At 37.8% G+C, this 15,930-nt stretch overlaps 1 protein-coding gene and 1 long non-coding RNA gene across 8 annotated transcripts in view; one reads left to right on the top strand and one right to left on the bottom strand.

Annotated features, from left to right (window-relative positions):
* Positions 1-9,727, bottom strand: part of LOC144382571 (uncharacterized) — a 59,558-nt gene extending 49,831 nt beyond the window's left edge. The window contains exon 1 of the long non-coding RNA XR_013449755.1: positions 9,598-9,727. This is a non-coding gene — a long non-coding RNA (uncharacterized LOC144382571). The remainder of the gene's footprint in view (positions 1-9,597) is intronic.
* Positions 1-15,930, top strand: part of CABCOCO1 (ciliary associated calcium binding coiled-coil 1) — a 195,269-nt gene that overhangs the window by 44,273 nt on the left and 135,066 nt on the right. Inside the window, exon 6 of one of the 7 annotated variants that reach the window (XM_078077676.1) lies at positions 9,501-10,631. The exons of the other annotated variants lie outside the window; for them this stretch is intronic. Within the exon in view, the coding sequence (XP_077933802.1) occupies positions 9,501-9,779 (279 nt within the window). The 3' untranslated portion in view covers positions 9,780-10,631. Of the gene's footprint in view, positions 1-9,500; positions 10,632-15,930 lie in introns of those variants that run through there. 7 annotated transcript variants of the gene reach the window in all.

Here is a 15,930-nt window from a genome sequence, read left to right as displayed (position 1 = left end):
AACATGGATGGGACTGGAAGAGATTATGCTAAGTGAAATAAGTCAAGCAGAGAAAGTCAATTATCATATGGTTTCACTTATTTGTGGAACATAAGGAATAGCATGGAGGACATTAGGAGAAGGAAAGGAAAAATGGAGGGGAAATTGGAGGGAGAGATGAACCATGAGAGACTATGGACTCTGAGAAACAAACAGGGTTTTAGAGGGGAGGGGGGAGGGGGGAATTGGTTAGCCCGGTGACGGGTATTAAGGAGGGCACGTACTGCATGGAGCACTGGGTGTTATATGAAAACAATGGATCGTGGATCACCACATCAAAAACCAATGATGTATTGTATGGTGACTAACATAACATAATAAAATTAAAATAAATATATAATTAATTAATTAATTATAGTATAGGACCCAAAGTGTTATGATCCTATGGGAACAAATAGAAGACAAAGAGAAACATCTAACCTGTAGATTTAAGGCTTATAGAGGTTTCTAAGAACAAATCTAAAGGTTGTGAATGAGTTAGGCAGTGTACTGTAATTTCTTTTGGTGCCATGAAAGAAATCCCACTCAAAATAGTTCAAACAATTAAAAAAAATGGAAGAGTATATTACTTGATCACCAACTGGTAAATAGAAAGTGAGCCTGACTAAGATTAACTGGCTCTAAGTAGTCAAACAATGTGAACATGTGAATGTGTGTATGTATGCATGCATATATCACAATTCTCATCTCTTTTAGACCTTTTTCATCTCTTTTCTCTGATTCTTTTGTTTTGGTCTCATTGCCCTCTACTGCACACAGTCCTTCCCCCAACTGGTGGGAGACATGGCAGAGGCAGCTCCAGTTTAGCAACTCCAAGAGAAAGGGACATTCCTCCTCACATTGTTGACATTATTGGCTATGCTTCTGCCATGTGTCCACTCTCGATTAATCACTGTGGCCTGAGGAGTGGAGTAATGCTACTAGAAGATCCAAGGAGGCCATATTGAATGGGTGACAGAGGATGAATAGATCCCCAAAAGAAATAGAGAGAGCCTTTGCAAAAGGGAAGAGTGACTTTATCAAAAGAGTGAACTAAGCGGACATGTATGACTCTTCCATCCAAAATTCCACGAGAGGCCAAAAATTTCAAAAATCCATAAATCTATGGATAAAAGATTTTATGACATGTAAAATTATAGATTGCTGTTTAGATGAAACCACAGCCTCATACATACAAAGAAGATGCTACAGAGTTAATGAAGTTTCCGTAGGCATCCCTGACTGATACAGAAGTGGGAGAAAGCTTTAGAAGGAAAAAAGCATGTAGGGGACTGCTTCCAGAGCAAATGCACTACTCAGCCCCATCATCCTCTGCTGCTTGTGCAGAGCACAGGGATTCCATAGTATTTGCTCCCAAACTAAAGAAACTAGTATGGACATTGACACCAAAGAGGAGAGAGTACTGACGTTTCCAGAAGAAATGACAAATATACTCTGAGTATAAGGTAGTGGCACATCTAGCTACCACTATTATTTCCTATAGTCTCTGGTGGCAAGCTTTGGCAAACAAACATCTCCAGGCAGCCCAAAATCACCAAGCAGTTGAGGAAAATAAAATCACAGATAGATATGAAACTCTATTAACAAATCAATGAATAGCTAAGGAACAGAGTTGATAGAGCAAATGGTAGAAGACTTTAAGTCTGATTAATATCCTCAAGAAAGTTTGAAAGTTTATTGTATTCTTGAAAAAGGAACTAATAGAGATCATGGAAATTTAAACTAGGATTTGAAAACTTTTAATAAAGTATCAGGTATATTATGTTGAAAATCTAGAAAAAAACATACTTGGAACTGTAAATTACCAATATTTACTTGAGGGGATGTAGAAAATCTTAATAGAGAGATAATTATATAAGACATTGAAAAATCCAAATGTAAAAAATGGCTTCAGACCTCAAAGATTTTACAGGCTAGTTTTACCAACATTTCTAAAGTAGATAATTCCCTTTTATATAAAAATTATGATAGAGGATAGAAGGAGTTGATGAGCTTTCAACTCATTCTTTGATGTTAGTATAATTCTGAGAATGCTTTCAACTTATTCTATGAATTGGTAATGATTTATAACCAAAAGTGAAAAAGAGTAATGCAAAGCTCTGGGCAATATCAGGTATGAAAATAGATACAACAATCTTAAATAAAATATTAGGAAGTGAACTATAGCAGGAGATTAGATGTTCAAATAGGATTTATTCCATATGTGGAAGGGTGGTTTAACAGTGAGATATCTATTAATGCAATTCAGTACATTATCAGCTTCAGGGGAAAAAACCCAAGTGACCATCTCAATAGATATGGTAAAGTATTTGATAAAATTAGACACCCATTTTTCACTTAAAAAAAACCTTCAGTTAATCAGTAAATATAATTATATTCTTTTTTTAAAGATTTTTTATTTATTTGATAGAGAGACACAGCGAGAGGGAACACAAGCAGGGGGGGAATGGGAAAGGGAGAAGCAGGCTTCCCACTGAGCAGGCAGCCCGATGCGGGCTCGATCCCAGGACCCTGGGATCATGACCCGAGCCAAAGGCAGATGCCTAAAGACTGAGCCACCCAGGCGCCCCAGTAATACATAATTATATTCTTAACTGAGAAAAGAAACTCTCTAAAAATATCTAATGAAGATATTAAAATACCCATAAAGAATAAGACAAAGCTGATTATTATTACCAACATTGCTTTTTATTTTTATTTTTTTATTATTATTATGTTATGTTAATCACCATACATTACATCATTAGTTTTTGATGTAGTGTTCCATGATTCATTGTTTGTGTATAACATCCAGTGCTCCATTCAATACATGCCCTCTTTAATACCCATCACCAGGCTAGCCCATTCCCCCAACCACCTCCCCTCTAGAACCCTCACTTTGTTTCTCAGAGTCCAAAGTATCTCATGGTTCGTCTCCCCTCCGATTCCCCCCCCTTCATTCTTCCCCTCCTACTATCTTCTTCTTCTTTTTTTAACATATAATATACTATTTGTTTCAGAGGTACAGATCTGTGATTCAACAGGCTTACATAATTCACAGTGCTCACCATAGCACATACCCTCCCCAATGTCTATCACCCAGCCACCCCATCCCTCCCACTCCCCACCACTCCAGCAACCCTCAGTTTGTTTCCTGAGATTAAGAATTCCTCATATCAGTGAGGTCGTATGATACATTTCTCTGATTGACTTATTTCACTCAGCATAACACCCTCCAGTTCCATCCACATCGTTGCAAATGACAAGATTTCATTCCTTTTGATGGCTGCATAATATTCCATTGTATATATATATACCACCTCTTCTTTATCCATTCATCTGTTGATGGACGTCTTGGCTCTTTCCACAGTTTGGCTATTGTGGACATTGCTGCTATAAACATCGGGTGCATGTAACGCTTTGGAACCCTACATTTGTATCTTTAGGATAAATACCCAGTAGTGCAATTGCTGGATCATAGGGTAGCTCTATTTTCAACTTTTTGAGGAACCTGCATACTCTTTTCCAGAGTGGCTGCACTCTCCACATCCCTGCCAACATCTGTCGTTTCCTGACTTGTTAATTTTAGCCATTCTGACTGGTGTGAGGTGATATCTCATTGAGGTTTTGATTTGGATTTCCCTGATGCCGAGCGATGTTGAGCACTTTTTCATGTGTCTTTTGGCCATTTGGATGTCTTCTTTGTAAAATGTCTGTTCATGTCTTCTGCCCATTTCTGATTGGATCATTTGTTCTGTGGGTGTTGAGTTTAAGAAGTTCTTTATAGATTTTAGATACTAGCCCTTTATCTGATAAGTCATTTGCAAATACCTTCTCCCATTCTGTCGGTTGTCTTTTGGTTTTGTGGACTGTTTCTTTTGCTGTGCAAAAGCTTTTTATCTTGATGAAGTCCCAATAGTTCATTTTTGCCCTTGCTTCCCTTACCTTTAGCGATGTTTCTAGGAAGAAGTTGCTGTGGCTGAGGTCAAAGAGCTTGCTGCCTGTGTTCTCCTTTAGGATTTTGATGGACTCCTGTCTCACATTGAGGTCTTTCATCCATTTGAGTCTATTTTTGTGTGCGGTGTAAGGAAAAGGTCCAGTTTCATTCTTCTGCATGTGGCTGTCCAATTTTCCCAACACCATTTGTTGAAGAGACTGTCTTTTTTCCATTGGACATTCTTTCCTGCTTTGTCAAAGATGAGTTGACCATAGAGTAGAGGGTCCATTTCTGGGCTCTCTATTCTGTTCCATTGATCTATGTGTCTGTTTTTGTGCCAGTCCCATACTGTCTTGATGATGACAGCTTTGTAATAGAGCTGGAAGTCCGGAATTGTGATGCCGCCAGCTTTGCTTTTCTTTTTCAACATTCCTCTGGCTATTCAGGGTCTTTTCTGGTTCCAAACAAATTTTAGGATTATTTGTTCCATTTCTTTGAAAAAAGTGGATGGTATTTTGATAGGGATTGCATTGAATGTGTAGATTGCTCTAGGTAGCATTGACATCTTCACAATATTTGTTCTTCCAATCCATGAGCATGGAACGTTTTTCCATTTCTTTGTGTCTTCCTCAATTTGTTTCATGAGTATTTTATAGTTTTCTGAGTATAGATCCTTTGCCTCTTTGGTTAGATTTATTCCTAGGTATCTTATGGTTTTGGGTGCAATTGTAAATGGGATCGACTCCTTAATTTCTCTTTCTTCTGTCTTGTTGTTGGTGTATAGGAATGCCACTGATTTCTGTGCATTGATTTTATATCCTGCCACTTTACTGAGTTCCTGTATGAGTTCTAGCAGTTTTGGGGTGGAGTCTTTTGGGTTTTCCACATAAAGTATCATATCATCTGCCAAGAGTGAGAGTTTGACTTCTTTGCCGATTCAGATGCCTTTTATTTCTTTTTGTTGTCTGGTTGCTGTGGCTAAGACTTCTAATACTATGTTGAATAGCAGTGGTGATAGTGGACATCCCTGCTGCGTTCCTGACCTTAGGGGGAAAGCTCTCAGTTTTTCCCCATTGAGAATGATATTCACTGTGGGTTTTTCATAGATGGCTTTTATGATCTTGAGGTATGTACCCTCTATCCCTATACTCTGAAGAGTTTTGATCAGGAAAGGATGCTGTACTTTGTCAAATGCTTTTTTGCATCTATTGAGAGGATCATATGATTCTTGTTCTTTCTTTTGTTAATGTATTGTATCACATTGATTTATTTGTGGATGTTGAACCAACCTTGTGGCCCAGGAATAAATCCCACTTGGTCGTGGTGAATAATCCTTTTAATGTACTGTTGGGTCCTATTGGCTAGTATTTTGGTGAGAATTTTTGCATCCATGTTCATCAGGGATATTGGTCTCCAGAAAGGGTTTCCCTTTTTGATGGGGTCTTTGTCTGGTTTGGGGATCAAGGTAATGGTGGACTCATAAAACGAGTTTGGAAGTTGCCCTTCCATTTCTATTTTTTGGAACAGTTTCAGAAGAATAGGTTTTAATTCTTCTTTAAATGTTTGGAAGAATTCCCCTGGGAAGCCATCTGGCCCTGGGCTTTTGTTTGTTGGGAGATTTTTGATGACTGCTTCAATTTCCTTAGTGGTTATAGGTCTGTTCAGGTTTTCTATTTCTTCCTGGTTCAGTTTTGGTAATTGATACATCTCTAGGAATGCATCCATTTCTTCCAGGTTATCTGATTTGCTGGCATATAGTTGCTCATAATATGTTCTTATAATTGTTTATATTTCTTCGGTGTTGGTTGTGATCTCTCCTCTTTCATTCATGATTTTGTTGATTTGGGCCATTTCCCTTTTCTTTTTGATAAGTCTGGCCAGAGGTTTATCAATCTTGTTAATTCTTTCAAAGAACCAGCTCCTAGTTTCACTGATCTGTTCTACTGTTCTTTTGGTTTCTATTTCATTGATTTCTGCTCTGATCTTTATTATTTCTCTTCTCCTGCTTGGTTTAGGCTTTATTTGCTGTTCTTTCTCCAGCTCCTTTAGGTGTAGGGTTCGGTTGTATATTTGAGACCTTTCTTGTTTCTTGAGAAAGGCTTGTATTGCTATATACTTTCCTCTTGGGACTGCCTTTGCTGTATCCCAAAGATTTTGAACAGTTGTGTTTTCATTTTCATTTGTTTCCATGAATTTTTTTAATTCTTCTTTAATTTCCTGGTTGACCCATTCATTCTTTAGTAGGATGCTCTTTAGCCTCCATGTATTTGAGTTCTTTGCGACTTTCCTCTTGTGATTGAGTTCTAGTTTCAAAGCATTGTGGTCTGAAAATAGGCAGGGAATGATCCCAATCTTTTGGTACAAGTTGAGACCTGATTTGTGATCTAGGATGTGATCTCTTCTGGAGAATGTTCCATGGGCACTAGAGAAGAATGTGTATTCTGTTGCTTTGGGATGGAATGTTCTGAATATATCTGTGAAGTCCATTTTGTCCAGTGTGTCATTTAAAGTCTTTATTTCCTTGTTGATCTTTTGCTTAGATGATCTGTCCATTTCAGTGAGGGGGGGTCTTAAAGTCCCCCAGTATTATTGTATTGTTGTCAATGTGTTTCTTTGCTTTTGTTATTAATTGGCTTATATAACTGGCTGCTCCCATGTTAGGGACATAGATATTTACAATGGTTAGATCTTCTTGTTGGATAGACCCTTTAAGTAGGATATAGTGTCCTTCCTCATCTCTTATTACAGTCTTTGGTTTAAAATCTAATTTGTCTGATATAAGGATTGCCAACCCAGCTTTCTTTTGGTGTCCACTAGCATGGTAAATCATTTTCCACCCCCTCACTTTCAATCTGGGGGTGTCTTTGGGTCTAAAATGAGTCTCTTACAGACAGCATATCGATGGGTCTTGTTTTTTAATCCAATCTGATAGCCTGTGTCTTTTGATTGGGGCATTTAGCCCATTTACATTCAGGGTAACTATTGAAAGATATGCATTTAGTGCCATTTTATTGCCTGTAAGGTGAGTGTTACTGTATATTGTCTGTGTTTCTTTCTCATCTATGTTGATTTTAGGCTCTCTCTTTGCTTAGAGGACCCCTTTCAATATTGCTTGTAGGGCTGGTTTTGTGTTTGCAAATTCCTTTAGTTTTTGTTTGTCCTGGAAGCTTTTTATCTCTCCTCCTATTTTCAGTGACAGCCTAGCTGGATATAGTATTCTTGGCTTCATATTCTTCTCATTTAGTGCTCTGAATAGATCATGCCAGTCCTTTTTGGCCTGCCAGGTCTCTGTGGATAGGTCTGTTGCCAATCTAATGTTTCTACCACTGTAGGTTGCAGATCTCTTCTCCCAAGCTGCTTTCAGGATTTTCTCTTTGTCTCTGAGACTAGTAAGTTTTACTATTAGATGTTGGGGTGTTGACCTATTTTTATTGATTTTGAGAGGGGTTCTCTGTGCCTCCTGGATTTTGATGCCTGTTTCCTTCCCCAAATTAGGGAAGTTCTGTGCTATAATTTGCTCCAATATACCTTCTGCCCCTCTCTCTCTTTCTGCTTCTTCTGGGATCCCAATTATTCTCATGTTGTTTCATCCTATGATATCGCTTATCTCTCGAATTCTGCCCTCGTGATCCAGTAGTTGTTTATCTCTCTTTTTCTCAGCTTCTTTATTTTCCATCATTTGGTCTTTTATATCACTAATTCTCTCTTCTGCCTCATTTATCGTAGCAGTTAGAGTCCCCATTTTTTATTGCACCTCATTAATAGCCTTTTTGATTTCGACTTGGTTAGATTTTAGTTCTTTTATTTCTCCAGAAAGGGATTCTCTAATAACTTCCATGCTTTTTTCAAGCCCAGCTAGTATCTTTAAAATCATCAATCTGAACTCTAGTTCTGACATCATACTAATGTCTGTATTGAGTAGGTCCCTGGCAGTCGGTACTGCCTCTTGTTCTTTTTGTTGAGGTGATTTTTTCCATCTTGTCATTTTGTCCAGAGGAGAATAGATGAATGAGAGAACAAAATGCTAACAGGGTAACAACATCCCCAGAAAATACACTCTAAACAAATCAGAAAAGACTTGAAACTGGGGGGAAAGAAAGGGAAAGAAAGAAAAAAGAAAAAGAAAAAAAAAAGAAAAAGATAAAAACAAACAAAAACAAAACAAAACAAAACAGAATATGATCAAATATGATCAGGCTGGTGCATAGATCAGTGCCACACACTAGATTTTGGGTGTATTTTCGTCTGTTAGAAGAAACTGCCTCCCAAAATTTTAAAGAAAGAAAAACTTATATATGTACAAAAATAAGGGTTAATACAATGAAGGGATGGAATATGACTGTAAAGATGAAAATTATAAAAGATTTTATAAAAGGAATTGATAAGAAGTTGGTTGAAAAAAGAAAGAAGAGCATTTAAAAAAAAAAAAGGGAGAGAATGTGATCAGGCAGGAGACTAGAACAAAGCCATACACTAGAGATTTAGGGTATATTTTGATCTGTTAGAAGAAACTGTATCCCAAAATTTTAAAGAGAGAACAACTTATATATATATATACCAAAAATAAGGTTAACTACTATGAAGGGTTAGAATATGACTTTAAAAATGAAAAATAAAAAAAAAATTTTAAAAAGGGATTGATAGGATGTTGGTTGAAAAAGGGAAAAAGAAAAATTCAAAAAAAAATAGAAAAAGAAAATTAAAAACATTAACTTTGAAAGACTGAAGAATCAGGGGGGAAAAAGCCATGAATTCTATGTGCAGTATTCCCCTAGCGCTGGAGTTCAGCCGTTCTCATTGATGGGTAAACTTGGTCTTGACTGGCTGTTCTTGCTGATCTTCTGGGGGAGGGGCCTGTTGCCATGGTTCTCAGATGTCCTTGCCGGAGGCGGAATTGTCCCGCCCTTGCCAGGTTCAGGCTAAGTAATCTGCTTGGGTTTGCTCTCGGGAGCTTTTGTTCCCTGCAAGCTTTCCATACAGCTTTGGAGGACGAGAGTGAAATTGGCGGCCTCCCAATCTGCACCCCACAGGAGCCGAGAACTCAGGGCCCCGCTCCTCAGTGAGCCCCCAGAGAAAAGCAGTCAATCACTCCTGTCTCCCCGGTCTCTGGCCACACCCCATGCTCACCGGGCCTGTGACTGAGCATTTCTATCTCTGGCACCCGACCTGGTGTGGAGTCTCCAAACCCAGCAGATCCCTGCAGTGCACTCCCGCGTCGATCCTCCCGAGGAGGAAGGGGAGTCTCCCCGGATCTGCCGCTTGTTGGGTCCCTGCTGAAGAAGCAGTGGCCCGACTGTGCCACAGATCACGGTTTATGGCAACCCCGAGCTGAGAGCCCACGCCTCGGCTCCATCTCTGCAGCTGGCTTCCCCGCTCCGATACCTGGGAGCTCTGCCGCACTCAGGCCCCCCTCCCCCCCCGTCTTTCTGTGACCCCAAGGGTCCTGAGACCACACTGTCCCACGAGGGTTCCACCCCCCGCTTAGCCACTGGAGCGACGTCCCTCAGCAGAACCGACTTGTAAAAGTTCCGATTTTGTGCTCCAGGGCTCTATCACTTGCCAGAAGCGGCTGACGGAGGCCCCCTCCCCCACCGTCTATCCTCCCGAATATCACCCTGGATTCACTTCTCCGCACATCCTACCTTCCAGAAAGTGGTTGAGAGTTGTTGAGAGTTGTTGCTATTCTTTTCTTCGATCTCCTGTTGAGTTCGTAGGTGTTCAGAATGGTTTGATCCCTATCCAGCTGAATTCCTGGGACCAGACGAAATCCAGCTCTCCTACTCCTCCGCCATCTTGCTCCTCCCCCCCCAACATTGCTTTTTAGTTCCTAGCCAATGTAATAAAACAAAAAAGAAGTCAAAAGTAGAAGAAAAAGAAAAATATTAAAACAAGACACAAAGTTTTCATTGTTTGCAGATGGTATGATATGAAACCATCATTAAGAAAATAATATTTTTTATATATTAGTAACAATCCAATAGAAAAGGATCACACTGATAATAATGAAAACCATATAATTTTTAGAAATTACCCTAACAAAAACATGCAAGGATAATACAAAAAAATTAAGTAGTTTTAGTAAAGATAATTGTTTTTAATTCTGAGTAAATGGAAAGTAAAACATGTTCCCAGTTGAGAAGACTCAATTTATGAAGATATCATGTCATTCCAAATTGGCCTGTAAACTCAGCATAATCACAAAGTGCCATGATTATTGTGGCACTTTACCAAATAATTAAAAACTATATATATTGTGGAACATTTCAATCAAATATGAAATAGAAAGAATAGGATATTAACCTTCATATATCCATTACCTAGCTTCAACAGTTACGATCTTATGGCCATAATGGTTAAGTATTTTAATATGTGATTCTAAAATATAATGAATTTAAAGTAACTCTTTAATATCATCATATATGCAGCTAATGTTCAAAAGCCTCTGATTATCTTAGAACTTGTCTGTATTTGTGTTTTATTTATGTATCCATGTGTTTGTATGTTTGTTTGAAGTAGCACCCAAATAAAATATCCATGTTGCAATTAGATTCTTATGTCATTTTAAATTTATAGGTTCACTATTTGTATTTTTTTTTATTTCCTTATAATTTGTTTGGTGAAAAATCCACATATTCTATCCTATAGAATATTCCACAGCCTAGTTTGCCAATTGTGTTCCTGTGCTATTCTTAACATTTCTCTATCTTCCCATATTTCTAGATTTCAGTTCAAATGCTTAGAAAGAAGAATTTATAGGTGGGTTTTTTTTTTTAAGATTTTATTCATTTTTTCAACAGAGAGAGACATAGCGAGAGAGGGAACACAAGCAGGGGGAGTGGGAGAAGGAGAAACAGGCTTCCCGCTGAGCAGGGAGCCCGATGCGGGGCTCAATCCCAGGACACTGGGATCATGACCTGAGCCGAAGGCAGACGCTTAACGACTGAGCCACCCAGGCGCCCCTAGGTGGTTTTATACAATTATATTAGAAGGCAACTAATGTCCGGTTTTCTTTTTTGTGATGTTAGCAACCACTGATCATCATTACTTAGATCTATTATTTCATTAAGGGTTAAAAAATGGTGATATTCTACTTCATCATTCTTTTTTCATTTGTGAGCTGGATACTTCTATGAATAGAAACTTCCACTCTTTAATTATTTGATTAAACTGAGGTACAGTTCATATAGAAAAGACAGGATAAGTGCTAGATTGTTCTCCTCTCTTTAATAGTTTTCAAAACAATAAGTTGGATTTTTAGTATCCTCCAAAAGTGACTGTGGTGGACTGAATGATTCCCCCAACCACCTCAAGATGCTTGGATACTAATTCCTGGAGCCTCTGAATATGTAGTCTTACATGGCAAAAGGCGCTTTGCAGATATGACTAAATTAAAGGATTTGAGATGGGGAGATTATCCTGAATTATCTACGTGGGCTCAATGTAATTATAAGGTTTCTTATAAAAGAAAAATGGAGAAAGGAGAGTCAAAGTCAGGGACAGGGAGAGAAATTTAAAAGATGCTATTGCTAGCCTTAAAAATGGAGGAAGAAGCCAGGAGCAAAGGAATTAAGGTGGCCTCTAAGGGGATGGATAAGGCAAGGAAACAGATTTTCCTCTTGAGCCTCTAGGATGAATGCAGCCCTGTCAACATGTTAATTTGAGAACTTCTGACATCCGTAACTGTAAGATAAATCTGTGTTGTTTTAAGCCACTCAGTTTGTGGTAATTTGCTATAGCAGGAATAGGAAACTAATATAGACTTTGATTTAATAGCACACATTTGTTGAATTTTGATCTATTTTAATTACTATTCTTATTAACACTCAAGTTGTCTCATCTTTGACCAATGATCTCATTGGTCTTTTTGCCAATCCCTGTCTGAATACCATATTGTTTTAACTACCATAGCTTTATAGACTGTTTTGGTATCTGATATGGCAATGGCTTTTTCTCTTCCTCCTCCTCCCTTACTCTTCCTCCCCTCTCTCTTCCTCCTCCTCCTTCATCATCATCATCATCATCATCATCAGTATTTGGTTGATTATATAGTTCATATATGATAGTTTATTTTTCCTCCAATATGAAATTTAGAGTTAAATTCATGTGTGTGGGGGCGCCTGAGTGGCTCAGTCATTAAGCGTCCGCATTCGCTCAGGTCGTGGTCCCAGTGTTCTGGGATGGAGCCCCGCATCAGGCTCCCTGCTCAGCGGGTAGCCTGCTTCTCCCTCCTCCACTCCCTCTGCTTGTGTTCCCTCTTTTGCTGTGTCTCTCTGTCAAATAAATAAATAAAATCTTTTTTTTTAAGATTTATTTATTTATTTATTTATTTGAAAGAGAGAATGAGAGATTGAGAGAGAGAGAGCACATGAGAGGGGGGAGGGTCAGAGGGAGAAGCAGACTCCCTGCTGAGCAGGGAGCCCGATGTGGGTCGATGCTGGGACTCCAGGGTCATGATCTGAGCCAAAGGCAGTCGCTTAATCAACTGAGCCACCCAGGCGCCCAATAAATAAAATCTTTAAAAGAAATTCATGTGTGTGTTTCTAGTATGTAACATATAAAAGTATTTAGAAAAGTGGCATTTAAAACCAGTCAGGAGGGGGGTGGGGGGATGGGTTAGCCTGGTGATGGGTATTAAAGAGGGCACGTACTGAATGGAGCACTGGGTGTTATATGCAAACAATTAATCATGGAACACTACATCAAAAACTAATGATGTAATGTATGGTGATTAACATAACATAATAAAATAAAAAATATATATAAATATAGATATAAATATAAATATAAATATAAAAAAATTTAAAAAATAAAACCATTCAGGCTAATGGGCCATGTGTTTGATTTAAAAAATTAGATTTCTACCTCACCCCAAACTTGAAAATGAGTCTAACCTATTAAGAGATCTATTTCCTATAACAGCAGACATATCCCACAATGACAAATTATAATTTGGCCCTACGCTTCCCCTGAGAACAACTAGAAAAACTGGACAAGTTTTTTTTAAAGACTTAAATGTTTGAAAGTATTGGACCTAGACAAGTTAAAAAAAAAATGGGGGTCAAAGAAGTGAGCCTGGCATTTGGAAATGGTTTGGTAGACACATGGTGCTAGGAGAACATAAACTGAAGGAAAACATAGTAAATCTGACAAGTTGCATGTTGGGACTCCAAAGGACCATACTTGAGGAAATCAGCCCTGTCATAAACTGAACTTCAGCTTCAAATTATCTCAGGTTTTTGTAGATTTAAGAGTATCCGTGTGTAGTTCCATTAACCTCCTCTGTAGAGTAAAACAAACTCATGCTACACTTCAGATTATATCAACAGTTTTTTTTAATAACAATGTCTGCCACTTAGTAAAATTATGAGACACACAAAAAATAGAAACAGACCCATAAGCGTTTCAGATGATGGAATTATTAGTCATGTACTGTAAAATAATTATGCTTAAGAAGTAAGAAATATTCTGGAAAATAAAATATAAGATAGTGAATTTCAGCAGAAAATTAGAAGCTATTAAAAATACTAATGGATATTCTGGAATTAGAAAATGTAATAATTGAAATTAATAACCAAATGGATGTGTTTAACAACAGGCTAGTCATGACTACAGAGAAAATTGGTAAATTGGAAGATAAATCAGAAGAAAATACCTAAGATGAAGCATGGGTATGCAAAAGGATAAAAACACAGTAAGAGATATAGGAGAATACTGATAGAGTGAAAAGGGTATGCCACAGAGTAACTGAAGTTAATTCCACAATGAGAAGATAGACGTAATATTTGAAGAGTTAATTTTCTAGAAATAATAAACTTTACACCACTTTAAATTTGATTCACCTCTAAACATACCATAGTAAAATTCACATCTAAACATAACATAGTAAAATTTCTAAAAACCATAGGTGGGAGTACTGGTTTCCAGATCTGTACATAAGGGGTTCGAATTCTCCACTCTATCTTAACAAAGAGTAAAAAGCTGAACAGACTGAAAATCAACAACTTTTCTTGGGTACATATGAGAGGAAGGACACAGGGCAAATGGCTGCCCCCAAAATTGGAGAGACAGACAGGCAAACTCAGGTCACTGTGGCTTATTGTAACAGATTTATGAGTAGAAACTGCCACGGGATCCAGTGCCAGGGTAAGAAAACCTGAAATGTAATTGATGAATTGCTGGAGGCTCAGTGCCAACAACTTTTGAGAGTTAAAAACTCCAAATGGACCCAGTCATGAGGGGCCCCACTACATTGTGAATTTATCTCCCAGAGCTTGATCAGAAGTCCACAGTAAATATTGAGAAAAAATGCCATTGTACTTCTGGCAGGGGGAGAGGAAAAAGAACCACTTTGAAACATGCCAGACCACCTAGTTACTCTTGACAAGACCTGCACTCAAGGGAAATGAGTTAACCAGAGCCTAACCTGCTGAGGCATTATCATAGTCTGACCAACCTGCACAAATGGAAACACCCAACTCCAGCTCACTCTAGCCATCCTGTCCCATTGAAAGAGGAAGAAAAACCGGAAAAGAGTTATTCACAAAAATAACTCTTGTGAAGTTTGCAGTCCAGAGGCACAGGCTCCCTAAAAGACTGATATGTTATCATAGAACCATAGAACATGTTCTCTACCCTCATGCTTTACCACCACATTACTTAAGGCCTACATACCACTTTACCATTTACATTAGCTCCAAAAAATGAAATACTTAGGTATAAATTTAAATAAATAAGTACAAGATCTATATGAGGAGAACTACAAAACTCTGATGAATGAAATCAAAACTAAATAAATGGAGAGATATAGTCCATTATCATGGATAAGAAGACTCAATATTGTTATGATGTCAGTTCTTCCCAACGTGATGTAGAGATTAAATGCAATCACAAAGTCCCAAAAATTTATCTTATGAAGATCAAAAAACTCATTTTAATGTTTATATAGAGAGGCAAAAGGCCCAGAATAGCCAATACAATGTTGAAGAAGAACACAGCTGGAGAATTGACTACCTGACTTCAAGACTTACTATAAAGCTAAAGTAATCAAGACAGTGTGGTACTGGTAAAGAATGGACAAATAGATTAATAGAACAGAACAGAGAACCCAGAAATAGACCTTTATAAATATACTCAATTGATCTTTGACAAAGGAGAAAAACAATACAATGAAACAAAAATAACTTTTTGAACAAATGGTGCTGGAAAAACTGGATATCCACACGCAAAGAAATGAACCTAGACATAGAACTTATACCCTCTACAAAAATTAACTCAAATGGATCACAGATCTAAATGTAAAACAGAAACTATAAAACTCCTAGAAGTTGACATAGGAGAAAACCTAGATGATCTTGGGTATGGCGATGACTTTAAAATACAACATTAAGGTACAATTCATGAAAGAAATAATTGATTTAGCTGGACTTCATTAAAATAAAAAGTTCTGCTCTGGGAAAGTCAATATCATGAGAATGTGAAGATAAGCCATAGACTGGGAGTACTTATTTGCAAAAAAATACATTTGATCCAGAATATACAAAGAACTCTTAAAAATCAACAATAAGAAAACAATCTGATTATAAAATGGCCCAAAGATCTTAACAGACACCACACCAAAGAAGATATACAGATGGCAAATAAGCATATGAAAAGATGCTCCATCATATTTCATCAGGGAAATGCAAATTAAAACAACAATGGGATACCACTACACACCTATTAGAGCGGCCAACTGGAACACTGACAACAGCAAATGCTAATAAGGTTGTAGAACTCCCTAGTGTATTCCCAAGAAGTATTGAGGCACATTTTGTAAATTAAATGGAGGCATATAAACATGTTTCCATACTAATATATTGACAGAGAGAGATCATCTGGGTGTTTACAAAATAAAAGACTGAAAAGAAGAAATAGGTGAACTCCCAATCCATAAAATTAAATACTTTGCAAGTGTGTTGCTGCCACATTTTAAGTAT

This window comes from Halichoerus grypus, chromosome 7, assembly GCF_964656455.1.
Source record: "Halichoerus grypus chromosome 7, mHalGry1.hap1.1, whole genome shotgun sequence".
Classification (NCBI taxonomy): domain Eukaryota; kingdom Metazoa; phylum Chordata; class Mammalia; order Carnivora; family Phocidae; genus Halichoerus; species Halichoerus grypus.
This window is presented reverse-complemented; position numbering and strand designations above follow the sequence as displayed.